This window comes from Urocampus carinirostris, chromosome 20 (assembly GCF_059441175.1).
Source record: "Urocampus carinirostris isolate Australia breed hairy pipefish chromosome 20, RoL_Ucar_1.0, whole genome shotgun sequence".
Classification (NCBI taxonomy): Eukaryota; Metazoa; Chordata; class Actinopteri; order Syngnathiformes; family Syngnathidae; genus Urocampus; species Urocampus carinirostris.
In genome coordinates, this window is record NC_142368.1 from 11,102,306 (window position 1) to 11,130,282 (window position 27,977).

The window sequence follows — 27,977 nt, forward strand, 5'->3', positions numbered from 1 at the left end:
TACGGCATCATACAGGTGCCCTGACAATCCCTTAGAACACGTCTGAACATCCCACTATCCTTTCACAGCACCACTTCACTCATTCCTATCAACAACAAGAGCTCTAGATGTTTAGACCTCTTTCCTGCAGTGCACTTATAACACCACCCATCCACGTCAATCGCGGCCTTCCTCTTGGTCTCCTTCCATTGACTTCTGCTCTGTAGATCCTCTTCAACATTCGCTCCTCATCCATCCTCTCCATGTGTCCAAACCAACCGAGTACTCTCTTATCCACACACTTGCTCAGTTCCACTACAAGTCAAGTCAAGTCATTTTTATTTGTATAGCCCTTAATCACAAAGAGTCTCAAAGGGCTTCACAGGTTATTACACAGACTATTTCTTTTAACTGAGTCACTCGGTGTGATGTGACATTTGTCAATGTTCACAGCAGTTTTTGAGAATAAGTCGCGGCATTTAGATGGACCAATAACTAACATTTCGGTCTTATCAGAGTTAAGACGCAAGAAATTGAGTGACATCCACTCTTTTATCTCAGTGAGGCAGGCCTACAAATTTCCACAATTTAGTGTGGCAGATTCCTTCAACGGATGATATAGTTGAGTGTCATCTGCGTAGCAGTGGAAACTGATATTATACTTTCGAATAATATCACCTAATGGAAGCATGTAAATGCTGAAGAGAAGGGGACCAAGCACTGAACCCTGCGGAACACCACAGGTAACACTAAAGAGCTCAGATGTCCTTTCGCCATATTTAACACAGTGCGTCCTATCTGATAGGTAGTATCTGAACCATCCTAAAACTCCCGTTCTGGCTCTCACAAAATAGAGAATACTGAGAAGGATGAAGACAGGAACGGAAGAGAGAAGAAAAAGAGAGAAAGAGCACCAGCGTGAGAGAAATAAATAAATACAGCTACAGTCACTATGTGACATCCAGTGGCCATTTTTCAAAACTGCAAGTCAATTTTCTCTTGTGCTTCTCTCAATGTTGTCTCCCCCTCGCTCGCCCTGGTTTAAAGGGCGCTACGACAAACTTTTGCGCAATTCCGAGTGAACGAACAAACACAGGGCTTCCAAACCTATCAATATAAGATAGCGGACGGTGGTAAATTCCGGGCGGGTTCCGAATTGCTGATCGTCTATCGGGAGTTGCGTCATCCCGATCGGGAACGTTTCGAACCATAAAAAATGAACAACATGTGACCATCAAGGGGAAAACATCAACAGCAGGGAGAAGTTTGGACTTTAAATACCCCCCCACCCCCCAAAAGCAATTATTAACCAACATAATCTTGTCTTTTGCCAAGTTAAAACTCTGTTTTATTTATCTTTTTTTTTTGCAACATGGCAACGTGACCCTGCACACGCGGGCAAGCGAAATACACGATTGAGACCTGAGTCCAAGTTCAAAGTAGAAAACAGACCCACTCACCTTTGCTTCGTTTCTCCCCCCCCTCCGTTTCGTGTTATTGGATGCGGAGCACGGCTGGAGAGCGGTGAGATTTCTTGGTCCGATCCTAAAAGGTAAGAAGTTTCCTTTTATTTATAAATGTCATTGTTTCTGAACTATCTTATTAAATCAGAAGAATTCAAAAAAGAAAACTTAACCTTTGTTTATCGCGGGGGAAGAACCAGTGATAAGCCATATTTGTGAAGAAAACACCTTTATTATTATAAAGATTATTTTACAATTATATACAAGGGATAAACCCATATTACAGGCCCAAGTATCTGTTTAACGAATAAAAGTACTCGATATTGTACCTGTAAACATGTATTTATATATTTTTTTAACCTACCCTCTTACGGACTGTTTAGTATTTCTGCAGTAGTATTTTTGTTGTTTCATTATTTCTATAGTAGTTTTGTAGTGTTATTAGTGTTTATGTAGTCGTATTTCTGGAGTATTACTGTACTAGTATTTCTAATTCGTTTTTTGCTGTAGTACTATCTTCCTAGTATTTCTATTTTTTTTCTCTGAAGCACTATTTTCCTAGTATTTCTAGTTTTTCTGAAGTACTATTTTCCTAGTATTTCTTATTAGTTTTTGGATGTAGTACTATTTTCCTAGTATTTTTAATAGTTTTTTTTGCTGTAGGACTATTTTCATAGTATTTCTTATTAATTTTTTGCTGTAGTATTATTTTCATAGCATTTCTGCATTTTTTCTATTGTAGTTTTGTAGAATGTCTTTATTAATGTTTATGTAGCCGTATTTCTGTGGTATTACTGTACTAGTATTTCTAATTCGTTTTTTGCTGTAGTACTATTTTCCTAGTATTTCTATAGTAGTTTAGTAGAATATCTATTAGTGTTTATGTAGTCGTATTTCTGGAGTATTACTGTACTAGTATTTCTAATTCGTTTTTTGCTGTAGTACTATCTTCCTAGTATTTCTATTTTTTTTCTCTGAAGCACTATTTTCCTAGTATTTCTAGTTTTTCTGAAGTACTATTTTCCTAGTATTTCTTATTAATTTTTTGCTGTAGTATTATTTTCATAGCATTTCTGCATTTTTTCTATTGTAGTTTTGTAGAATGTCTTTATTAATGTTTATGTAGCCGTATTTCTGTGGTATTACTGTACTAGTATTTCTAATTCGTTTTTTGCTGTAGTACTATTTTCCTAGTATTTCTATAGTAGTTTAGTAGAATATCTATTAGTATTTATGTAGTCGTATTTCTTTAGTATTACTGTACTAGTATTTCTAACTAGTTTTTTGCTGTAGTACTATTTTCCTAGTATTTCTGTAGTGGTTTAGTAGAATATCTTTATTAGTGTTTATGTAGTCATATTTCTGTAGTATTACTGTACTACTATTTCTTATATTTTTTTTGCTGTAGTACTATTTTCCTAGTATTTCTATTTTTTTTCTCTGAAGCACTATTTTCCTAGTATTTCTATAGTAGTTTAGTAGTATATCTTTATTAGTGTTTATGTAGTCGTATTTCTTTAGTATTACTGTACTAGTATTTCTAACTAGTTTTTCGCTGTAGTATTATTCTCCTAGTATTTTATAGTAGTTTTGTAGAATGTCTCTATTAGTGTTTAGTCATATTCTGTAGTATTACTGTGCTACTATTTAGTTTTTTGCTGTAGTACTATCTTCCTACTATTTCTAATTAGTTTTTTCTGACGTACTATTTTCCTAGTATTTCTTATTAGTTTTTTGATGTAATTCTATTTTCCTAGTATTTTTAATTGTTTTTTTGCTGTAGAACTATTTTCATAGTATTTCTGCATTATTTCTATAGTAGTTTAGTAGAATATCTTTATTAGGGTTTATGTAGTCATACTTCTTTAGTATTACTGTACTAGTATTTCTAACGAGTTTTTTTGCTGTAGTACTATTCTCCTAGTATTCTTTAGCAGTTTTGTAGAATGTCTCTATTAGTGTTCATTTAGTCATATTCTGTAGTATTACTGTACTACTATTTCTTATGGGTTTTTTCCTTTAGTACTATTTTCCTAGTATTTCTAATTAGTTTTTTTCTGTAGTACTATTTTCCTAGTATCTCTTATTAGTTTTTTGATGTAGTACTATTTTCCTAATATTTTTAATTGTTTTTTTGCTGTTGGACTATTTTCATAGTATTTCTTATTAGTTTTTTGCTGTAGTATTATTTTCCTAGTATTTCTGCATTAATACAATAGTTGTTTTGTAGAATGTCTCTATTAGTGTTTATGTAGTCATATTTCTGGAGTATTACTGTACCAGTATTTCCAACTAGTTTTATGCTGTAGTACTATTTTCCTAGTATTTCTATAGTAGTTTAGTAGAATATCTTTATTAGTGTTTATGTAGTCGTATTTCTTTAGTATTACTGTACTAGTATTTCTAACTAGTTTTTCGCTGTAGTACTATTCTCCTAGTATTCTATAGTAGTTTTGTAGAATGTCTCTATTAGTGTTTTCTCTAGTATGACTGAACTACTATTTCTTATTATTTTTTTGATGTTTTTTCTGATTTGAAGCAAAATTATTTATTAGGCCCCTGTGTATAGGCATAAAATATGATATTTAGTTTTATAACCATTTTGTAACATGTTTGTAGTATTTCTGTAGTATTATTTTGTAGTATTTGCTCTTAACAATATTTTTTTATCTGTTTTGTAGTATTTTCGTAATAGTATTTCTGTAGTAGTATTTTAAAGTAATACTGGTGAAGTATATCTGTATTATTTCTGTAGTATTTTTTTGTGTCTTAGTATTGCTTTAGTAGTTTTTCTCATCTCTCGCGAAAGCCGTTGTGAATGATAGCTCTTCGTAGCGGTGCCATACAGTAGAATGTTTACAGAGGGGGAAGGGGACACGAAGAGCATGCCGGGATTTACCCATACACACTGGGTTGCCAGGTAAAACTCTGGGAGTGGCAAATGGCAGCGCGTACCGTACTGTATTTTTGACTTTGTATCCTGAAACGCCTTTGTAACTAGAGACAATATATTCCTGTTCAGGTATTTAGCAACCTGGACCTTTCGTATGTAGAGACATCTGCTCGCAAAAATGGGACGTTTTCGTTAATATATTGAGTTGCTTTTTCTGTGTTTAAGGTTTCTTAAATAAGACTGAAGATGGGCGAGTGGGGCTTTTTGGCGAAGCTGCTGGACAAAGTGCAGTCGCATTCCACCGTCATCGGAAAAGTCTGGCTCAGTGTACTTTTCATCTTCAGGATCATGGTTCTGGGAGCCGGGGCTGAAAAGGTACTCATTTTGCACTTCTACCTCCATCCAGCAGAAGGCGCCAACTTTGGCAACAATAAAATAGTCGACAAAACACAGCCATAAAGTGTACCATATTTTCTAGACTATCGGTCTCTCACATGGTGTTTCCTAAGGATCGTTGAGGTCCCAGCAGACCGGTTCTAAAAATAGTTCACCAGTGCTATGTCATTGAGATTTTCTAGAAAAATTATTTTTTTTCTTTCTATCTGGCTCTTTAGTTGGCTTTGTACTCTTGGAGCTAGTTATCTAGCTCCCTATTAGCTTTTTGCCTTTCTAGCCGACTATCAAGCTATATTTTTAGCTATTTAGCCAGCTATCTATCAAGCTTTTATATTTTTTGCATGCTATCTAACATTTGGCCTTTTTTCTAATTATCAAACTAAATTTTGGCCTTCTTGCTAGCAAGATAGCTCTTTTAAACTTACTTTCTGTCTATTTAGTTTTCTCTTTAAGCTAGTTATCAAGCTCCGTTTTAGCTTTTTACCCATTTACCTTTTTAGCCAACTATCAAGCTACATTTTAGCTATTTAGCGAGCTGTCTATCCACCGCTTTACATTTTCTGCATGCTATCTAGCTAACAAGTGACATTTTTTCAAATTATCAAGCTAAATTTTGGCCTTTTTACTAGCAATCTCGCTTTTTTAAACTTTCTATCTGGCTATTTAGTTAGCTCTGTACTCTGTAAGATAGTTATTTAGTTCCCTTTTAGCTTTTTACCTGTTTATCTTTCTAGCCAACTATCAAGCAACATTTTTAGCTATTTATCAAGCTATCTATCTAGCGTTTTACATTTTTTTGCATGCTATCTAGCTAACATTTGACCTTTTTTTCTAGTTATCAAGCTTAATGTTGGCCTTGTCGCTAGCAAGCTAGCTCTTTTAAACTTTCTGTCTGGCTATTTAGTTGGCTTTGCACTCTTTAAGGTAGTTATTCAGCTCCCTTTTAGCTTTTTGTCTGTTTACCTTTCTAGTCATCTATCAAGCTATATTTTTAGCTATATAGCAAGATATCCGTCTAGCGTTTTACATTTTTTGCATGCCATTTAGCTAATATTTGACATTTTTTCAAATTATCAAGCTAAATTTTGGCCTTTTTTGCTAGCAATCTCGCTTTTTTAAACTTTCTATCTGGCTATTTAGTTAGCTCTGTACTCTTTAAGCTAGTTATTTAGTTCCCTTTTAGCTTTTTACCTGTTTATTCTAGCCAACTATCAAGCTACATTTTAGATATTTAGCAAGCTATCTATCTAGTGTTTTACATTTTTTGCATGCTATTTAGCTAATATTTGACATTTTTTCAAATTATCAAGCTTAATGTTGGCCTTGTTGCTAGCAAGCTAGCTCTTTTAAACTTACTATCCGGCTATTTAGTTGGCTTTGCACTCTTAAAGCTAGTTAATTAGCTCCCTTTTAGATTTTTTCCCGTTTACCTCTCTAGCCAACTATCAAGCAACATTTTTAGCTATTTAGCAAGCTATCTACCGTTTTACATTTTTTTGCATGCCATTTAGCTAATATTTGACATCTTTTCAAATTATCAAGCTAAATTTAGGCCTTCTTGCTAGCAATCTTGCTTTTTTAAACTTTCTATCTAGCTATTTAGTTGGCTCTGTACTCTTTAAGCTAGTTATTTAGCTCCCTTTTAGCTTTTTACCCATTTACCTTTCTAGCCAACTATCAAGCTACATTTTAAGCTATTTAGCAAGCTATCTATCTAGCGTTTTACATTTTTTGCATGCTTTCTAGCTAACATTTTAACTTTTTTTTTTCTAGTCATCAAACTAAATTTTGGCCTTCTTGGTAGCAATCTAGTTTTTTTTAACCTTTCTATCTGGTTATCTAGTTGGATTTGTACTCTTTAAGCTAGTTATCTGGCTCCCTTTTAGTATTTTACCTGTTTACCTTTCTAGCCAACTATCAAGCTATATTTTTAGCTATTTAGCAAGCCATTAAGCTAAGTTGCTACTTTAAAAAATGCAAAGAAGATACACTTATTCGGTATAAAAATCCCTATAAATTGAAAATGAAATGTAAAAAGTATTTAGACACCTTTAGTTAACCTTGACTTTTGTGACATTTGCGGGTTGCAGGTTTGGGGCGACGAGCAGTCCAAGATGATCTGCAACACCAAGCAACCGGGCTGTAAGAACGTTTGCTACGACCACGCCTTCCCCATCTCGCACATTCGCTTCTGGACCCTGCAGATCATCTTCGTGTCCACGCCTACGCTAATCTACCTGGGACACGTCATGCACGTCATCCACAAGGAGAGAAAACTACGGGAGAAACAAAGCCAAAGCAACTCCTTCACGCTCAAACTTCCCAAGTACTCGGATGAAAAAGGCCAGGTGAAGATCAAGGGAGATTTGTTAGGGAACTACATGACCTCCATCATCTTCCGCATCATTTTGGAGGTGGCGTTCATCGTTGGACAGTACTACTTGTATGGCTTTGTTATGGATCCCCGGATCGTTTGCTCAAGAGCGCCCTGCCCCTTCACTGTGGAATGCTACATGTCTCGGCCTACCGAGAAGACCATCTTCATCATCTTTATGCTGGCCGTGTCTTGTGTTTCCGTGTTGCTCAACGTGGTGGAGGTCTTCTACCTGGCGTGCTCGCAAAACGCCAGGAGAAGGGCGAAAATGGCGGCCAGGGGTCAGCTGAGCCCCATCAACGGCGGGTACGGCAAAGCCTGAGCAAGAGAATGAATGCCGTAAAAACTTTGAAGAGGGTGACCTCAGTCCCATGTTTTGCACTTTTCCTAATGTTATATATATCTCGTCTAATCTCATCTTATTAGCTGCACCGCTTATCCTCAGTAGGGTCGCGGGGGTGCTGGAGCCCATCCCAGCAATCATCGGGCACACACCGGAATTTTCCGGACTATAAGCCGCGCCCAAAAACCCCCAAAACATGCGCCTTATACGCGGACAAAATTGAAAAAGAGTCACCATATTTTTGCAATTATTAATCAGTCGATCGCTGACCACAATTGCATAATTACGGCGGCAACAGGGATCAAACTGGTTAGCAATGGTAAAACCACTGAATCCTAACTACCAGGCTGCTATCGACATGCATGGTTGTTCCCAATTGCATAACACTGAATGCAATGGTAATCGAACCCGGATTGCGGCACGGGGAGTGCCGACTGATTCATTTCCACGTGACCTCTTGGGATACTGACAACCCATTAGGTCTTATCGTGTTATCTCACCATTTTTGTCAATACCAGATTACCAGTAGAGGGAATGTTAGTTCACTTTTTCTCAGCTCGAACTAAGTATTGTAAATGCCGAACGTTTGGGAAACGTGCAGCCGTTCGTTTATATCTTTCAGGACAACCAAATTACTTCCCACAATGCCGTTCTTTTCATTCAGTCCAGAACTACCAAATTACTTCCCACTATGCCTTTCTTGTCATTCGGTTCAGAATCCAGTGTGCTTCGTATAGACTTTGCAGGTCAGCTGTACCACGGATCAGTTTAATATCTCACAATATTCTCGCTGCCCGGCTCAATAACAACACTCAACGATCGGTCTTCAGTTCAGCATTGCATTTAATGTTATGCAATTGTGATCTGTGATATATACCGACTGATGCCAATGCGGCACTTTTTAAAAAACAGAGCAACTCAAACCCTTACAGTAGTTTTAATTCCCTGCGCCTTATAGTCCGGTGTGCCTTATATAAGAAAACATATCACAAGATGAGTTAGTTACACTTATAGTGCAGAAAATACGGTATATATTTACCAGTATAGATTGTTGATTCTGACAGATTTAATTTGTTCCGAGAATATTGAACTTTTCTAAGTTAGTTGTAATGTGAGCGCTATTATGTCAATGCTAATGTAGCTGCAATGGACATCATAGGATTCTCCTGTTAGTGAGAGTATTTAATATGCAGTACTGTACTATAAAATACACAATGCATATAATTCAATGCTGTGCCAGGAGGCGTGTGTCTGGGGAGGCATAGTCAGGGAACAAATACATGAACCTAAATCTTATTGATTTGTCACAAGAAAAAAGCAAAATATTACCCGGAGCAATAAAAAAAACGTTTTATTGACTTACCTGAACTGTATAACCTTTTGAAAGCCATAATATACAGGTAACCCCCCATTATGAAAAAAAGTCCATGCAACAAGAAAATAAATGAATGGATAGCTTGACTTGCTTTAGCTTGCTAATACTAGCACTATTCATATTGTTTGGGGCTGGGGTTAGCGGAAAATCAGAATCCTTAGTCTCATTATCGCCCTCTGCCATGAGGCAAGAGAATTGCGTGCCTCACTCTGCATCTGCAGACGCCCAGTAAACTGATTAGATACATAGTAATTATACTAAACATATTCATACCATTTAATAACCAAATATATTTGCATTTTTATATTTACATGACAGGCCTCCACTGACTGCATGTCACAGATATATAAATAATATATACATGTATCAAATTAACTAGCTGTTAAACAATTAATAAAATTACTGGCTGCAGATGTTTAAAATATCTGACTAAAAATAGTTCTCCAAAAAACTTTATTGTATGCAACCAATCAACAAAATATAAATCAAGTGGAATCAAAAAGCTCTTTTGTCAGTCATACAATTATTTATTATTAACACAAACTACAAAACGCAAAACAAACTATAATCACGTGTGAACAGATTTAGTTCGCTGTTTGAATGTTCTTAAATGGACAGATTATATTATAAGACCACTAGATGTCGCTGTATGCTGTAGTACAACCCGAAAACGAGCGCTGATAAGCACGAGGAAGAATACAAACTACGGAGACTCAAAGTGACCAATTATATAAGATCATTTTCAGTAGAATAAATGCAAATTTCTCCAACTAAGGGTCTTTTTTTTTTAAAAAATGCATGTTTCCATGATAATTTCTGTATTTTTGCTTATTATATAAATCAATATTGTTTATTGTGATGGATGTTTTTTTTTTTAACCACAAGGTGTTGCTAAATAATGCACACAATACCAAATATAAGAAAAAAAAGATTTTAGAATGACAAACACTCAATGCTAACACATCCACCTTCCTTTTCATTATCATCCTTCCGGTCTCCTCTTTCTTCCACTCAGTCGCTTTACTTCCACATCCTCTCACATTTCGTGACCCTATGACTCAGGTTTGCGAGACCTTTCTGTCTCCCGCCCCACTTTCTTTGCCTTGCTGTCTCTTAGAGAGTAAAGAAAGAGAGGAGAGTATCCCCAGTCCCATCGCTCTCTCCACTTTAGTCGCCTTTTACGACACGCAGCGGACCGCGGTGGGAGAATTCTCACACCTCCCAGGGAGAGAGGGCCCCTCACCACAGGACTTTGGCCATGGTCCAAAAACTTTTGTGTGTGTTTTTTGCTACTCCCCCCCCCCCTTTTTTTTTTTTATAATTTTTGTTTTTGTATGTGTTTGTTTTGCTGCCGGTCACCCCTCTCGAGGGATATGACCAAGGTAGATAGATAGATACAATGGCATGATAAACTGAGACCAGCAATTATCTTTTATAGACACTCAAAATTTGGCTTTGAATCAATTCTACCTACTGAAATCAAATGCATGCAATGCCAGAATAGTGTACATGTATATATTTTTTGTAAATGACACTATATTGTGGATTTTTTACCGAAAATGGAATAAAGTGTAAATAAATAAGCAACTGACAAAAAATAAATGCCTAAAAAGTGCATTGGCGACTGCTTGGCTCTTTTTTCCCCTTTTTTACTCAAGACGCAGCATCTAAAAGACCTGTTAGGCACATTATCCAATCTTTTTTAATATTATAGTCTCTCTTTTACAATACTCTTTGCTATTCAATGGTAAATTGACAAATTAATTGATAAAAATCTAGATAAAACAGTTCAAATTGGCTTAATTGTGACTGATGCAACGCCTGCATTGACCAGCTGGCAGATATGGGAAGCTGCGTCATTGTCGTCATGGACTTTCTGGACTAGTTTACAGGCTGGGGGCGTCGTTGCTGTCATACACTTTACGGACAAATTTCAACATGTTACCTAATGTTTTCTTTTATTGATGTTTACTATTGTTTGTGTACTGCAACTCAGTGCTAAATCTATTCCGCCCTGGTCATCCTGGAAAAGGGAATTACCACTTGTGAGGTCCTTTCTCAAGGTTTCTCTTTTTCCTCACGCTGAGGTTTTGAGTTTTTCCTTGCCCGCATGTTGGTTTAAGATCAGGTAATGGTTTAATTGTAATCCTGTGCGGTCTTTTGAGACATTTTTGTGATGAAGGGCTATATAAATAAATGTGACTTGACTTCATAACAACGTAGTAAACAATGTCTCCAACAAGATAAGAGGGGGCACTCCATGTGGTCGATGTAAGGGGGACGCAGTAGAGGGCACCATGAGATCGTTAAAGGGTGAAGTGTTGGCACGAAGAAAAAAAATCTGCTTCCTCTTCCTAGTTCGTGTGTATACATTCCTTACTGTATCTCCAGCGCGCTAAAAACTTTGACATATTCATCGTTTAATATCTCCTGCATTCATTCAATACGGTTGGTGTAAAGTGTAAAGAAGAGTCGAGCAGTTTCTTTTTAAATGAAAGTACAATAAGAAAGATCGATGCGGTTGAGAAGATGGTTGGATCGATTTTTTTCGGCCACTCTCTAACACGGAGGAGAACCTCTTGAATCTCACCTTCCAAAAGTAAGTTAAACTTCACTTTATTTATCTTTATAGAGCATTTATTTTTAAGAAATGTTTGTGATTTAGTACAAAACAATAGAGGTTACTTATACAGCCATTAAACATACAAAATATAGCACAGAAGCAACTTAGCAACTTAAGCAAATTCAGGGCAGCGTCTGTATACTGGAATATGAATTAAAATAATGACACATATTGTGAAGAATAATTGACAAAGGTGCTTTCAGGGTTCGTGGAGCTTTTTCCATGGCCAAATTCCAGCACTTTTAAAAGGACTTTCAAAGCTGAATTTCCAATTTTGTAGTAGAATTTAAAGACAAAATCAGCGCTAATCAAAAGAAAAAAAAGCCTAAACCTTACTTTCAAAACCGGAACTCTTAAAAATCAATTTAAGCCCAAACCCAAGCCCGAGCCCTACACCTAACCCTAGCTGTAACGCTAGCCTTAACCCTGTTTCAAACCGTAACTCTAGCTCTAAACCCATTTTGGAACCCTACATTAAAATAGGAACCTTATCATGGAGTTCAAACCCTACTTCCTAACTTTAAGTGCAACCCTAGCCCAAACTCTATTTCAGAACGTTAAATTCAGTTTAATACCCTAATATGGAGCCGAAATCTTCGTTTCTAACCCAATCCTATTTTGGAACAAGTTTAAAACCCTTATTTGAAGCCCAAACCCTAGCTCATAACCTAAGAAACCTAACAATTTCAAACATTCACAAGCACTTAACCTAAAATCTAAGCACTTTTCAAACCTTGTAAACGCAACATTAAAAATCAAGCATTTACAAGGATTTCAAGCACCCATACGAACCCCTTGCTTTAGTCAGATGATCCGCTGTTCACGGGCCACCTTGCTTCCTGTGCGTAACGGTGCACAGCACTCCGCCTTTGGGCCGCAGCGTGTTCAAGTCCAGGATGTCGAAACTCTGGTCCGGCGTCAACGTAAAGTCAAACCTCTGCAGCAGCTTGGCCATCACTACTTTGGCTTCCATCTGGAAAGAGAGTCAGGAAATATATCTGCGGCATCGCTTGTTGACAGCTAGTCTGTGAGTGAATTTATTTTGAGATAAGTGGTTTTTGAACCAAGACAATTGGGATTTCAATGACAAGTGACAAGGTTTTCCTAACAATTCAATACCCAGACCTGTTTTTTGAGGGTTCTCACTTGGAGTTCAGGTTTGAATTGGGTTTTGGTAAATCTTAGGGCAGGAGTTGGCAAAGTGGTGGGCTGTATTGGGTTCTAAAATATTGTCAGGGTTGGGTAGGGTTACTTTAACTTGATTACTTTCAATTACTTTTAGATTACTCCAATACCAAATATGCTAATAAAAGACAAAAGAAAACTAAATATGAAAAAAATGATGACTCACAACACGTGGTAAGCTTTCTCTCCTGGCTTTGATCTCTTTGATCTACGGCAAAACTAACATAAAATGCGACAGAAACAAAATGAAAATAAATCCAAACAGCTTGCCAACATCATTTTTGCCATTCCATGTATTCCGTTACTCCCCAAGCCTGCACAAAATTTAGTCATTTGATTCATATTTAGTTTATTTTGTCTTTTATTAGCATATTTGGTATTGGAGTAATCCAAAAGTAATTGAAAGTAATCAAGTTAAAGTAACCCTACCCAACCCTGAATATTGTCAAGGGACTGCAGGAATATCCAATATTTCTCATTTGCAGACATAAACGGTGCTATTTATTTTTATATTTGGTTTTAAATTGATTCATTTCATCAAATTGGTGTAATTCAAGCCAAAAATATATATTACCTTAGGTCCCTGTTGTAAGCACTAACATATTTAGTTCTGCAGTATTTTTGTAGTATTTTTGTAGAATTTCTGCATCATGAGTAGTATTACTGTAGTAGTGTTTTCTTATCTTTCTGTGAGAGCATTTCTGAAGTATTCTTGCATCACTGTAGTTGTATTTTTGTAGTATTTCTGTAGTAGTGTTTCTATATAAGTATTTCTGTTTTAAAGTATTGCTATAGTAGTATTTCTGAAGGATTTATTTCTTATTTTCAGATTTAAAGCAAAATAAGATATTAGGCCTGGGTTAGTTTGTAGTCATTTATATTATTTTTGTAGGATTTTTTGTATTAGTATTTTTGTAGTATTTAGGGGTTTGTTTTTTTCTTTTCAGAATTAGAGCAAAATTATATACTACGCACCTGTTTTTAGGCACTCAATTTGATATTTAGTTTTGTAATAATTTTGTAGTGGACACACAAAGAAAGGGACAATAAGGACAAAGGCGGGCCGGATTGTAAAGCCAAATGAGCCACATGTGGCCTGCGGGCCATAGTTTGCTCACCTTTGTGTTAGGGTAAGGCATTCGGATGTGATAGTTATGGTAAAATATAAAAACAGTAAACAAAAAAACAATTAGGGTTGAATATGGACCAATCTACTCCTTGTTTTTTATTCAGCCCACCTCCTCGGCTTTGATGACATCCAGTGGACATAATCAAAACTGTAAGTAATTGTTTGACACTTATTGTTCTCTTGTGCTTCTCAGCATTGTCTCACGGGCCACATAAATAATAATAATAATAATAATTTCCGGGCAGCACGGCGGCGCAGTGGTTAGCGCTTGTGCGGCACAGTTCATGTCATGGGAACCTGTCGTGGGTTCAAATCCAGCTCCAGACTTTCTGTGCGGAGTTTGTATGTTCTCCCCGTGCTTGCGTGGGTTTCCTCCGGGCACTCCGGTTTCCTCCCACATTCCAAAAACATGCATTTCAGGTGAATTGGCCGGTCCAAATTGTCCCTAGGTGTGAATGAGCGAATGAGTTGTCTGTCCCCGTGTGCCCTGCGATTGGCTGGCAACCAGTTCAGGGTGTCCCCTGCCCACTGCCCGAAGATGGCTGGGATGGGCTCCAGCCCCCCCCGCGACCCTAATGAGGATAAGCGGTACGGCTAATGAGATGAGATGAGATGAGATAATAATTTCCTTTGTATTGTCATTCTTTGTAAGAACGAAATGTCGATACACCTGACCCATAAAATGATGTAGCCGGACACATTTAGGCTCGCAAGCCATGAGTTTGACTCACATGGTGTAAAGGATGAGGAATGATGTCAATGGAAGTGCTCACAATGTCAAAAGTACAAGAATGTGTGTGTGTTGGTGTGTATGGGTGCGTTTGTTTTGCTTCACCTGAGCAAAGTTCTGTCCCAGGCACGAACGTGGACCCAGAGAAAAAGGGTAGTAGCAGTAGTATGGCCTTGAAGGAAAAGACGACAACAAAATTTGGAATTTAGGAAACACTGTATTTTTACTCACAAAAAATACGGGGAAATAATAACATTCATTTAAGTCGTTTTGTTAAAAAAAGGATAATGTGTACTTTGGCGCCTCCTGGTGGTAAAAAAAAATCATACGTTAGAAAAATAATTATTGGTCTAAGTAATAAGCAAAAATACACGAACTCTTAAATAAACAACCATTTTGGTAGAACTCCAAGGTTGAAAAAAAAATGAAATGGAGCTGACATGATTTTCCTTCTTGCTACTACGGGTACCCTAAAAAAATAACGTTTCTTTTTCCTTTTTTTTCATTCTTTATATATTTTTTTTCCTTGCATTTGGTCCTTTTTCTTTCCTTGTTTCCATTTATTTTCGTTAGTTTCTCTTTTCATTCTTTTTCATTTTCCCCTTTTAACCATTCTCTTTTTATCTGTGTTCACTTCTTTTCTTTTTTTGTTTACTTTTGTCTTTTCTTTCTTCTCTTTCTTTTGCTTTTTCCTCTTTTCTCTTTTTTCCTTACTCGTTTTTTGTTATTATTTATTATCCTTTTTTCTTCTTTCTTTCTTTCCTTCATTTATTTTCTTTATTATTTTCTTTATTTTTTTCCCCAATTATTTCTTTAATATTTTCTTTACTATTTTCTGTACTATTTTCCCAATTTTTTCTTTATTATTTTCGTCATTAGTTTCCCAATTTTCTCTTGTTTGTTTTACATCGTCATGTCATATTATATTATATTATATTGAAGGGAATACCACAGGAAGAAGCAATAAAAAAATCTTACTTGGGAGCATCCGGATGAAAGCGATCTGGGTCAAATACCAGCGGATTCTTGAAGAATTTTTCCATTCTGCTCGACACGTACGAGCTAAACTGAATTTCATAGACAGAGAAGAAACCTTCACAAGTCTTATTTTTTAATTTAGTTCGATTTTAGAGGTAATCTGCCTTACGAAACAGGTGAGCCCCGCTGGTATCTGGACCCCATCGATGACGATATCGTTGACGAGTTCACGGGACGCTCCGGGAGCCGTTGGGTACAACCTTAAAGTTTCCTTTAAAACCTCACATAAAATAAATCACAATTGAAATAAGATCATATTTTTAATTTACTAACCAGTCTTTGCATACCTGTGAAAGGTAACAGAGTTTCCCGAGATCTTCATGGTTAATTTCTTGTTTCATCCCGATGACGTCATCGACCTCTTTCTGAACCCTATAAGAAAATCAAATCGAGGAAATTGTATTGTTTTTATTTTGGTACATTGTTTCTCACTTTTCCAGGATGTCGGGATGTCTGGCCAGCTCCATGACGGAAAATGCCAGCTGGTTAGCTGTAGTTTCCTGTCCTGGGATAGAAATCAAGTCATGTTTATTTGTGACGCCCTTAATCACAAAGAGTCTCAAAGGGCTGCACAAACCACAGATTATTGCAAACTACAGACTATTATTACACCATCCCCTGATCTAAAACCTACACGAGGGCAAGGAAAAACTCGAAATCCTCTGCAAGTCAAGTCATGTTTATTTGTGATGTTCTTAATCACAAGGAGTCCCAAAGAGCTGCACAGACCACGGATTATTGCAACTACATACTATTAATACACCATCCCCTGATCTAAAACCTACATGAGGGCAAGGAAAAACTCAAAAACCTCAATCAAGTTTATTCGTGACGCCCTTAATCACAAGGAGTCTCAAAGGGCTGCACAGACCACAGATTATTGCAACTACAGACTATTATTACACCATCCCCTGATCTAAAACCTACATGAGGACAAGGAAAAACTCAAAAACCTCTGTAAGTCAAGTCATGTTTATTTGTGACGCCCTTAATCACAAGGAGTCTCAAAGGGCTGCACAGACCACAGATTATTGCAAACTACAATTATTACACCATCCCCTGATCTAAAACCGACATGAGGGCAAGGAAACACACAAAATCCTCAACATGAGGAAAATGAAGAAACCTTGAAAAGCCGCACATCAGGGAATCCCCCTTCCAGCTGATCAGGCTGCAACGGATGTTGCAATAACAAATAATACACAGATATGTTAAACAGGAAAAATAGGTCATTTATAAGCTATAGAATAGAAGTGTGTTTTAAGCCTAGATTTAAACAGTTCCACTGAGGTGGCAGATCGAATCTCAGAGGGCAGAGCATTTCACAGCATCGGGGCCCGAATGGAGAAGGCTCTTGAACCCGCGGATTTCTTCTTGGCTCCTGGGATCACTAGTAAACCAGCATTTTCAGAGGGAAGGCTCCGGACAGGAACATAGGGGGAAATCAAATCTGCAAGTCCATGCATGATTTTGTATAATACCAACAGAACCTCAAAATCACATCTTAAGCTAATGCCAATGCAGGTTAGCTAAAATCGGGGTAATGTGATCTAACCTTATTGTCTTAGTTAAAAGCCTCGAGAGAAGAAAATAAAATCACAAAAAAAGACATTAGGAGCAATAATGTTGATTTAAAAGGACACAATGTAATACAGTATTTGGCCACTAGATGTTGCTGTATTGTGTAGTTCACTTGCCACAAAGCACAAGTAAGATTGTAAACTAGACTCGAATTGACCAAACCCCATTATTTTGCTTTTAATATTTCCCCGAGCCAATGTACAAGGTTTTTTGTTTTTAATTGCAACTTCCTTAGCAGCAATATGGAGGACAATAATGTCAGCTCCGTCTCAGTGAGCCTCAATATGTAAAATAAACACAAATTTCTTGACCTATGATTATTTGAGAAAATGCTTGTTTTTATGATAATTCGTGTATTTTCGCTTAATGTTCAAATAGATATTGTTTTTCTTGATGAATTGCGTTCTTTCACCACTAGGAGATGCTAAAGCCGGGGTTCGCTAACTTGGTGCCCGTGGGCACCTGGGTGCCACCCCAGGACAGCTGAGGTGCCCACGGATAGCTAAAAATAACTCACCAGTTCTTCGCATTGTGATGTTTTAGTGATTGATTGAATCTATTGATCTAATTACCCGGGTAATAATATATTGAATAACTAAATTTCCTTTTTGTGGTAGTTTTTTTTATCTTACTTGTTGGTATCTCTATCAAAAGCTTTTGTATGCAAATCGTTGTTATTTACAGTTTTAAAAAAAGAACTTGCCAAAACAAATGTTAATCTGCTGTTAATACATAAATGGTTTCCTTTGTAAATTTTCCAAAGAATTAGAGCTTGGTTTTAAAAAAATAATAATTTTCATTAAGTGTGTTACTCATTATTTCGGGAAAAAAAATTGCTTTTCCACAATATCAGTATTGTCACACGCCGCTTCCTGTCAATGCTGATGTTGAGCAAAACAACAGCAACCAGATGAATAAGGTGCTGTATCTGATTCAGATCAGGAAAAAGAAAAGTAAATTGATTAAAAGAAAATGGCCTGAAGATGAATGGGTGCCGCCAGGCTGTACTAGCCCAAGACACACCACAGGTAGTGGTGCCCCGACAGCCAAGGTGATCAAGGGATCGGTAAAACAAGAATAAAATAGTAACATCGTTGTAATGATATAATCAGTTGTTATTTTAGAAATTCATATAAAATTGGGAGTTTTTTGCGCTAATTAGTAACAAAAATTAGCTCTTGGCTTTAAAAATGTAGGAGACCCCAGTGCTAATGTATAGACAACTTTTCTTCAATGACGGTCTTTTTTGAAGAAAACACAATTTATCACTTCCTGCTCTCTTTTGGTCAATGACACGAATCGTTACTTTCCAACATTGAGACCCTTTAACATTAGCCAATCACAAGAATTCAAAGAGATCCACAAACAATGGAATAAAGTGAAATGAAATGAAATGATCTGCATTTTATATAGCGCTTTTCAAGTCAATGACTTCTCAAAGCGCTTTACAATGTGCTCCACATTTCCCAATAGCGGCCTTGCAGCCATGTAAGGCGCTAACCTGCTTATTGGGGGTATTAGGGGTTCAGTGTCTTACCCAAGGACACTTCGACATGTAACACAGAAGAGCCTGGATTCGAACTGGGATCCCTTGATCCCAAGACGAGCGCTCTACCTCCTGAGCTACTGCCGCCCCCAAGTGAATGGAAATTGAAGTTTTATATATATATATATATACACACACCAGAGCTACACCCCCCTAGGTGACTGGAGTCAAGAACACATTCACATTCGTGACTCTTTCTGAGAGATGAATACAGAGGAGGGGATTCCCAGCCCCCTCGCTCAACCCAACTGATGTGTTGCAACATCTCGTTGGGAGACATTAGGTGACCAACCCGCCGAATTCCAACCCCTAATGCCAAGCAGGGAGGATAGGGTACCAATGTTGGAAGTCCGAGCCGAGGCCAGAACCAGCAACCTCCCAGTCTCCGGGGGGCGCCCTACCCCCAAGGCCACCGAGCTGTAATTGAAGTTAAAAATTGTAATTTCGGAACTGTGCACCAGCAACCATCAACCAGTCGGCAGAGATTGGAAGCACCCTGGTCATCCTGGAAGGGGGATTACCACTTGTGAGGCCCCTTCTCAAGGTTATGTATTTTCCTCGTGCTGAGGTTTTGAGTTTTTCCCTGCCTGCATGTTGGTTAAAGATCAGGGGATGGTCCTTTGAGACATCTTGTGATTCAGGGTTATACAAATAAATGTGACTTGACTTGACTCAAGACAATTGTCCCCCATTAAGAAATAAACAAATTTATTTTCTGCACTTCTGATGTCACTCACTTGACTCTTCAGGAGCGAATGCAATTATAATCACATCACCTTGCGAAGAATGACAGCCCACATGACCTAAACGGGATTAAAATCTTACCAGCAATGAAGAAGGTCACAAAATTGTCCAGCATGAATTCTTCGTCTTCCTTGGTCATGCTTTCCTCTGAAATAACATTTGGTTAAATGAAAATTAGAACGATTAAGGAAACAGTAGCGAACCTTTTCCAGCCGACTTGATTATTTGCGTGAGGATGTCTTTGGGCACATCGGCACCGCTCTGAACGGCCATTTTCCTGCTTTGGATCCATTCGGCGCCGGTTGAGCGCAAAAGCCTGCAAGCGGCGCGCACTTCCTTTACGTAGCGCCAGTTTTTGGGATTGAACTGGAAGGAAATCAGGATATTACTTTTCATTCATCTGAATGAGGTCTTAGAACCTGACTAGGGGCGGCAGTAGCTCAGGAAGTAGAGCGCTCGTCTTGGGATCAAGGGATCCCAGTTCGAATCCCGGCTCGTCCGCGTTACATGTCGAAGTGTCCTTGGGTAAGACACTGAATCCCTAATACCTCCAATAAGCAGGTTAGCGCCTTACGTGGCTGCAAGGCCGCTTTTGGGAAATGTGTAGCACATTGTAAAGCGCTTTGGGAAGTCATTGACTTGAAAAGCGCTATATAAATGCAGATCATTTCATTTCATTTCACTTGTAATGATCCCAATTATATATTATGCTAACCACTATTTATGATCATTTAGTCTATTTAATGCCCCAATGGTTTGACAATGAAATATAGAAGTATCATATTTAGTATCTTCGAAAGTACAGTAATTGGAAAATTAGGATGCAATTCAAGTTTCTATTCATCAATAATACTCCAAAATAGTAGCTCAGGAGGTAAAGCGCTCGTCTTGGAAACAGAAGGCCACAGGTTCGATTCCCGGTCCCTCGTGGTGATATGTTGAAGTGTCCTTGGGCAAGAGTTGCCTTGCATGGCTGACGCTGCTATCCGTATGTGAGTGTGTGTGTGAATGTGTGCACATTGTAAAATGCTTTGCAAGGTCTTCACTACATAAATGCAGACCATTTACATTTCTTCTAAACTCTAAATAAAAGCATTGTTATTCTTACACATTTGTCTGTAATTACCGTAAAATCCCGACTATAGAGCGCACCTGATTATAAGCCGCGCGCACCACATTATACGGGCTTTACTGGTTTTGTCCTTACACAAGCCGCACCTCTATATAAGCCGCATGAGCCCACATTGAAACATGCAACACAGTCACAAGTTTATCCCGAATCTGACTGTTGGAGCCGCGATCGTAACTACAGATATAGTACACAATGCAATCGCCGCAGTCGGCAACATTAACGGAAAATGATACCGGTAGTTACAATTTAATGCAGACCTTTAAAGTCCGGGTCCCGTTAAAAGTAATCCAATGAAAAAAATGTATATTTCCAAAGTTAAGGGTGGGAAAAATAAATATCCACTATTGTCCGCTGCAACAACAAACAAATTTAACTCAGCCTTATCCCACTTCTCGTCAGCCCGCGTTTGCTCCGCCCTTTCTTTTTTATTCGTTTTAAAAGACAGGCATTTCAGGTGGATTGGCCGGTCCAAATTGTCCCTAGGTGTGAATGAGCGAGCGAGTTGTCTGTCCCTGTGTGCCCTGTGATTGTCTGGCAACCAGTTCAGGGTGTCCCCTGCCCACTGCCTGATGATTGCTGGGATGGGCTCTAGCACCCCCGCAACCCTACTGAGGATAAGCGGTGCAGCTGATAAGATGAGATGAGATGAACTTTCATCCCAAACCGTGCCTGTGAAAGGTACCACCACGCTACTCCTAACACGCTCGTTACACATGAAGCGTAGCTGTTAGAAAAAGCCGTACCGCAATTGCGAAATTCATGGTAAACCGTCCTCATCTTTCTCCTTATAACTGTCGCCATCAAGGGCGTCTTCCTCATTAGAAAGAACCTTTGTCATGCGTACAATTCGAACGTAAACCATGAGGATGCAGTCTACCTCGGCGCACTTATTGCACCGGTCTAAATCTTACCGTTTCAAATTTCATAAATTGGCCGCTTCACTGAATAAGCCGCAGGGCTGAACATTTGGGAAAAAAGTAGCCCCTTATAGTCCGGAATTTACGGTATTCGTTCTTTGAGCCAAAAAGCAAAGGGCGTGACCACATCACCACTAGGTTCAACAAAAATATGAAAGCCACAAGTGATGTGGTAAGTATTGTACAACGTGATACTCAAAATTTTCTGAATTTCCCAATTAATTTACGATCTAGTATCAGATTGCTGAGGTATCAAATTCACAACTCTGCATCCCCGGATACAAAAAAGACAAAAGTAGCTTTGTTTTACCTGAAAAAAGAGGTCGCGCAGGTGATACACCAAACCTTGGAGACACATCTCGATGGCTTTGGGAAAAGGTGACGAGTTGTCCTCAAGCAGATCTAAATCCATGCCGAATGCTACCTGAACAAAGAAAAATTACCTTTTAAGACAGAGCACTTAAAGATTTTGAGTTGAGGTGCGATATGGCTCACCTTTATGATCACATCTAACGTGACCCGGTTGAATAGCTCCAGCATGCGGGCCTCCAACTTTTTGTCGGCGATGTCAGACAGTTTAGTCATTAGCTTCTCAGCTTGCTCGTTGAAGGTGCCCGTCAGACCCCTCAAGTACCTAAGTGTGAGTTGACAGGCCTTTGAGGTGGAAAATAGCAATTTAACGATAAAAACACGATGATTTTGGGTAGGCGGGAGCGGAAAAATCGGTTTTCACTTATTTCTCATGAGGCAAATGAATTCACGATACGAGAAATTCTAGATACAAGCTCAATCCAGAAATGAATTCCTCTCGTATGTAGAGGGACCCCTATACTGGTAATGTTTGACTTACAACCGGTTCACAATCACAAATCTATTACAATGGCGCTATCTGCTGCCGAGGCGGTATGTAATTACTATACTGTGTGTAGAGGTAAATTGCTGTGCCGGTCGGCTTCCAAAATTTTCATAAGGGTTGCCGGGCTGCTACGCACTACCAGAATTTTTTTTTTTTTTAAATGCGCGTGCTAAAAAAAATTTACATTTACCGGTTGGGGCCTTAAGTTAGTGAATCAGATTGTAAGTTGGGTTTTACCTGTATATCATTGTTGTCATTGCACAATAAAAGAAGTGACAAAAATTACTTAGCACTCTATAAGCATTCATTTCAATAAGGCCACAATAGCAAGTTATCGCCTACGTGTGTACAACTAGTTGTGGATGTATATATTACAGACGCTCCCCTACTTACGACCATTCGACTTGCAAAAAAAAAACGGTAGATACAAAAATGTTTTTCGGGATGTCGAAAAATACTTGGAGAATACTGTAAGTTAGATTTTGTATCGTGTGCCCCTTTTTCCGAGTACAGGACAGTACTGTAGTGTTTCTTTCCGCCGCTACCGGCGTGTGGCGCTGTGAAAGGTCACCCAGGATCCACCCCAAAGAAATCTGCTTCCTCTTCCGAGTTCGTGTGTAAACATTCTATACTGTATCTCCAGTGCGCTAAGAACCTTGACATTTTTATTGCTTAATATCTTGTGCATCTATTCAATATGGCTGGTTCAAAGTGTAAAGAGGCAAGACATTTTTTTTAAAATGAAAGTAGAATAAGAAAGATTGATGCGGTTGAGAAAATGGTTGGATCGCTTTTTTTCGGCCACTTTTTTACCATGGAGGTGGAAGTCGCCTCACTCTTGAAGCCCATCTTTCAAAAGTAAGTTAAACTTAACTTTATCTTTATAGAGCATATTATTTTATGAAATGTTTATTTTTTAGTACAAACCAGTACAGGTTACTTATACAAGCTTTAAACATACTTATATGAACCTTAAACATACAAAATATAACACTGAAGAAACTTTAACTTACGAACGATCTTGATCGTAAGTAGGGCAGCGTCTGTATATCACTTGTGGGGTTTGAGCACCCTCTGGTGGCTAGTTTTTTTGTGTGCAATTCATTTTAGTTAGGTATGTTATGTCCAATGCATCAGCTACCATTCCCATCAATGCATGTATGTATGCAGAATGCAATCTTCATCAATAGCTTTTGGAACTGCCCAGGAGCCAGTTGCTAGATGGCAACTATTAATATATCATGAAATACTCATACCGTACTCTTATACATCGAAACAATCCCTTTAAACAGGCACAAAAGTATTGTTAAAACTATTTTTACAGAGAATTACTGAACTGCCAAATAATAAGCAGAGGAACTGCTTGCAGAGCACAATGCATGATGTAAATAAGTATAATAGTAAAGCCATGAAAATTGAACCTTGTCATAGAAAGGGTTCATTCTATACATAATACCCCTAGTTTTTTGTGTGATTTCCTATAAAACAGGCTATGTGAATGCCCTACACACTATTTTATACGATTATCAAAATAAACATAGTAATGGTTACTGATTGACCATCTGCTAGATACGGTGCCAAAGAACTCACAGGCTACTGAAGGCCGGGTCCATTATCCGCCGTTGTTTATACCACTGAGCGTGATCCCTTGCCGAGATCAGGCCGTTGCCCAAAAACCTGCAGGTCACAAACAATATCCAGACATAAAAGCTGAATAGAGCCTCTTTTATTTATTTTCATATGGCTTCAAAATTCACCTTTCACCAAACAATCTGAAGAGTCGCTGGTGGGCGAACACATCTTTGGGATACTTGGAGGACATTAAGATTTCCTGAAAGCATTAAAGAACAAAGTTTATGTTTATTTGTTTAAATAACCGAAGTGTGTCTTTGAGTGCCTGTGTAATGAAATAAAATAATTGTACGTGTGTGGGAAATAAGAACATTATTAGTGAAGCTTAAAACACACTTTTATTCTATAGCATATGAATAACCTATATTTGATGCTGACAATATCTGTGTATTATTTGTTATTGGAACATCCATTGCAGCCTGGTCCTTCTGGAAGGGGGATTACCTCATGTGCGGTTCCTTCTCAAGTTTTCTTCATTTTCCTCATTCTGAGAATTTTGTGTTTTTTCTTTCCCTCATGTCGGTTTTAGATCAGGGGATGGTGTAATAAGTCTGTAGTTTGCAATGGTCTGTGCAGCTCTTTGAGACTTCTTGTGGCAGATTACCTCATGTGGGGTACCTTCTCAAGGTTGCTTCATTTTTCTCATGTTGAGGTTTTTCCTTGCCCTCATGTAGGTTTTAGATCAGGAGATGGTGTAATAATAGTCTGTGGTTTGCAACAAGCTGTGGTCTGTGCAGCCCTTTGAGACTCCTTGTGATTAAGGGCTGTATAAATCAACATCACTTGACTAGACTTGATCATACTGTATTTACAAGAGCTGGTATACCAGGGATCAGTATCTGTACCAATGCGAGCTCTTTTTAAAGGGATGGTGTATGTTATTTGGCCACTAGATGTCTCTAATGCGTAATGCAACCAGGAATAAGAGCTAAGAAGCACATGGAAATTAATAAAATGAAAAATGAAATGATCTGCATTTATATAGCGCTTTTCAAGTCTAGACTACCTAAAGTGCTTTACAGTGTGCTTCACATTTCCTAATAGCTGCCGTGCAGCCATGTAAGGTGCTAACCTGCTCATTAGGGGTATTAGGGGTTCAGTGTCTTACCCAAGGACACTTCGACATGTAACACGGAGGAGCCGGGAATCGAACCTGCGATCTTTTGATCCCAAGACGAGCTCTCTACCTCGTGAGCCACTGCCGCCCCATGGAGAAATACAAACGGCAGCGACTCAAAGTGATCAAATGCATCATTTTTATTTTTTTATTTTGCCAAGCCTTTCCCAAGGTTTTAATTTTTTGGGGTATTCTTGCCAACAACATGTTGGACAATTATGTCAGTTTCCTCAAGGTGAAGCTAATGTTACGTGAAAACACATGCAAATTTCTCAATCTACGTGTATTACATACAATCAGCATGTTTATGAAAGTTCATGTATTTTTGCTTATTTTTTAAACCAATATTATTTTTTAATTAATTCAGTTTTTGTCACCACTACGAGAGGCTAAATATTACACACTGTCCCTTTAATTTCCAATTAACAATTCTTCATCATGAAATAGCCACAACGGCTTTCTCAAGCAATCAAAAAGTATTCTTTTTCACCACCAGGAGGGGCTAAATGTTACATTGTCCCTTACATTTTCAATTAACAATTGCTAATCATCAAATGGCCTCAAGAGCTTTCACAAGTACTGAAGGGAAGAAAAAATTTGTCTAGTTTTGGTTTAATTGTTTTGTCCCAGAGAGACTGGGAGGTCGCTGGTTCAAGCCTCGGCCGAGTCATACCTAAGACTTACAACATTGGTACTCATTGCCTCCCTGCTTGGCGCTCGGCATTAAGGGTTGGAATTGGGGGGTTTGGTCACCTAATGACTCCCAAGGCAGCAGTTGGGTCTAAAATGGCGGCGCCCTGTTTGGCTGCGGCTGCATCGGCTCGCTACAGTTTAACTGTACGGGTCAGGTGTATCAACATTTCGTTCTGTGTGCATGGTTACAAAGAATGACAATAAAAGTAAATTCTATTCTATTCTAAATATGAAAATGAATGCAGAGGTGGACAGGCTTTTAAATCCAGCCCGGCGAAAGAAAATGAAGATTTCATGACAATATATTTAAGAGTAAATAAACTACTTCTTATTAAGGGCTGCACAGACCGCAGATTATTGCAAACTTCAGACTATTATGACACCATCCCCTGATCTAAAACCTACAAGAGGGCAAGGAAAAACTCAACCTTTTCGAGTCATCTTGCCTTCAGAGATGAGCCTGACCTCGGTTTTGATGGGCAGCAACATGTGACTTTACTGATACTAGATCCTATATCAATGGGGAAAAATTATTTTGTTCTTGAAGTATATTTTCACATGTAGTTTATTTAATGTTAGAAAAAACAGTATATGTTTTATTAATATTGAGTACAGTACATTGTTTATTGTATTTGTATGTCCTCTCTCGAGCTGTATGTTGACAAAACCAAGGAGATGAGAATAACCTTCTCCCCCAAGAAGAGCTGGCTGAGGGAGTCACCACCAACATCCAAGGGAAAGTAGTGGAGATTGTGGATACGTACGAATACCTGGGCACTACATTTGACAATGTGCTGAGGTTCTCTTCAAATATTGTAGAGATCCTCAAGAATTGCCAAAAAAGACTGTATATGCTCAGGAAACTGAAATCTTGCAGGGTCAGTAGTAACATCCTCACCACCTTCTACTACTCTGTCATTGAGAGTGTGATCATCTTCTCCTTCATTTCCTGGTTCCACTCCATCAGTACGGACGCTCCTCTACTTACGACCATTCGAATTAGTTAGGTAGGTAGGTAGGTAGGTAGGGAGAGATAGCTATATGTACAGATGTATAGATAGATGTACAGATGCATAGATAGATAGATAGATAGATAGATAGATAGATAGATAGATAGATAGATAGATAGATAGATAGATAGATAGATAGATAGATAGATAGATAGATAGATAGATAGATAGATAGATAGATAGATAGATAGATAGATAGATAGATAGATAGATAGATAGATAGATAGATAGATAGATAGATAGATGTCTAGATAGATAGATGTACAGATGCATATATAGATAGATATACAGATGTATAGATAGATGTACAGATGTATAGATAGATGTATAGATAGATAGTACCGTCTGGGAAAATGTGTTGAACATGCCTTATATTTGCAAAATTGAGAACTTAACTATACCTTGACCGCTTCTGGACAAGTAACAAAGACAAAGACGTGGTGCATGAAGAAGACTTTGTACACTGGTCCGTAAAGCTCACTCCTATCACCGCAATAACATTATTAATAATGTCAATGGCAGTAATAATAATGAAGTAATGATGACAAGTTTACCAATTTAGGAGCACGTCGAGCAACAGACGGTCGTTTTTCATCGCATTGGACAGAATTGATGAATGTCCTAAAAAGAAACTTAGAAGATATGAAAGGTCAAGTGAGGTAAATGGTTGCCTTCCCCCGCCGCCCCCCTTCTTACCTTTCCCTTGGTGGCCCCGGGATGTGGTCGTACTTCAAGTGAACATACTTTATGTACGCACAGTAAGCGAGGAAAGCTACAAACAACGATAAAAACATATAGCCGAGCCAGCTAGTTGTCATAGCGGAAAGGAGCGAAAAAGGAGACATTTTATCGACAGAATTCGTCCGCAAAAGTTTCCGTTTGAACGGAGGCGAGGCCAGGAAAATGTCACTCAGTGACGTCATCAGCATGCGTTACCACAATTTGTTTGTCTCCGTGCTGTGATTATTTTATCAATTTATTCATTTTTAATATATTTAATAGGCAAACTATTTTAAAATAATTCCCATATGTATATTCACAAAATATCTATAAACTCAAACTTTAGCAAAAAAAAAGTCAATATATTTAATTTTGTTAATCAAACACTAACATCACCTGTTGCATTTTGGGAGTTGCATGAAGTGATAAAACAACAAAAAACTAAAATCACAACAACTTTTTTGAAGCTGATACATTCTTTTCTGTTATTGATAGGCGCAA

At 38.1% G+C, this 27,977-nt stretch overlaps 2 protein-coding genes across 2 annotated transcripts; one reads left to right on the forward strand and one right to left on the reverse strand.

Moving 5' to 3' along the window:
* Nucleotides 1-1,428: 1,428 nt before the first annotated feature.
* On the forward strand, nt 1,429-10,440 carry LOC148346217 (gap junction Cx32.2 protein-like). Its single transcript, XM_088324529.1, has 3 exons — nt 1,429-1,531; nt 4,561-4,710; nt 6,822-10,440. Exons 2-3 carry the CDS (start codon nt 4,582-4,584, stop codon nt 7,425-7,427), a joined length of 735 nt encoding a protein of 244 aa, XP_088180655.1. The 5' UTR covers nt 1,429-1,531; nt 4,561-4,581; the 3' UTR covers nt 7,428-10,440.
* Nucleotides 10,441-11,422: 982 nt separating this feature from the next.
* On the reverse strand, nt 11,423-27,678 carry LOC148346218 (cholesterol 24-hydroxylase-like). Its single transcript, XM_088324639.1, has 15 exons — nt 27,453-27,678; nt 27,311-27,388; nt 27,158-27,239; nt 24,062-24,135; nt 23,895-23,981; nt 21,944-22,082; nt 21,759-21,872; nt 19,603-19,765; nt 19,481-19,546; nt 15,961-16,033; nt 15,816-15,900; nt 15,638-15,748; nt 15,469-15,557; nt 14,596-14,662; nt 11,423-12,419 (listed from the first exon to the last, which is right to left on the reverse strand). Exons 1-15 carry the CDS (start codon nt 27,599-27,601, stop codon nt 12,267-12,269), a joined length of 1,530 nt encoding a protein of 509 aa, XP_088180765.1. The 5' UTR covers nt 27,602-27,678; the 3' UTR covers nt 11,423-12,266.
* Nucleotides 27,679-27,977: the final 299 nt, after the last annotated feature.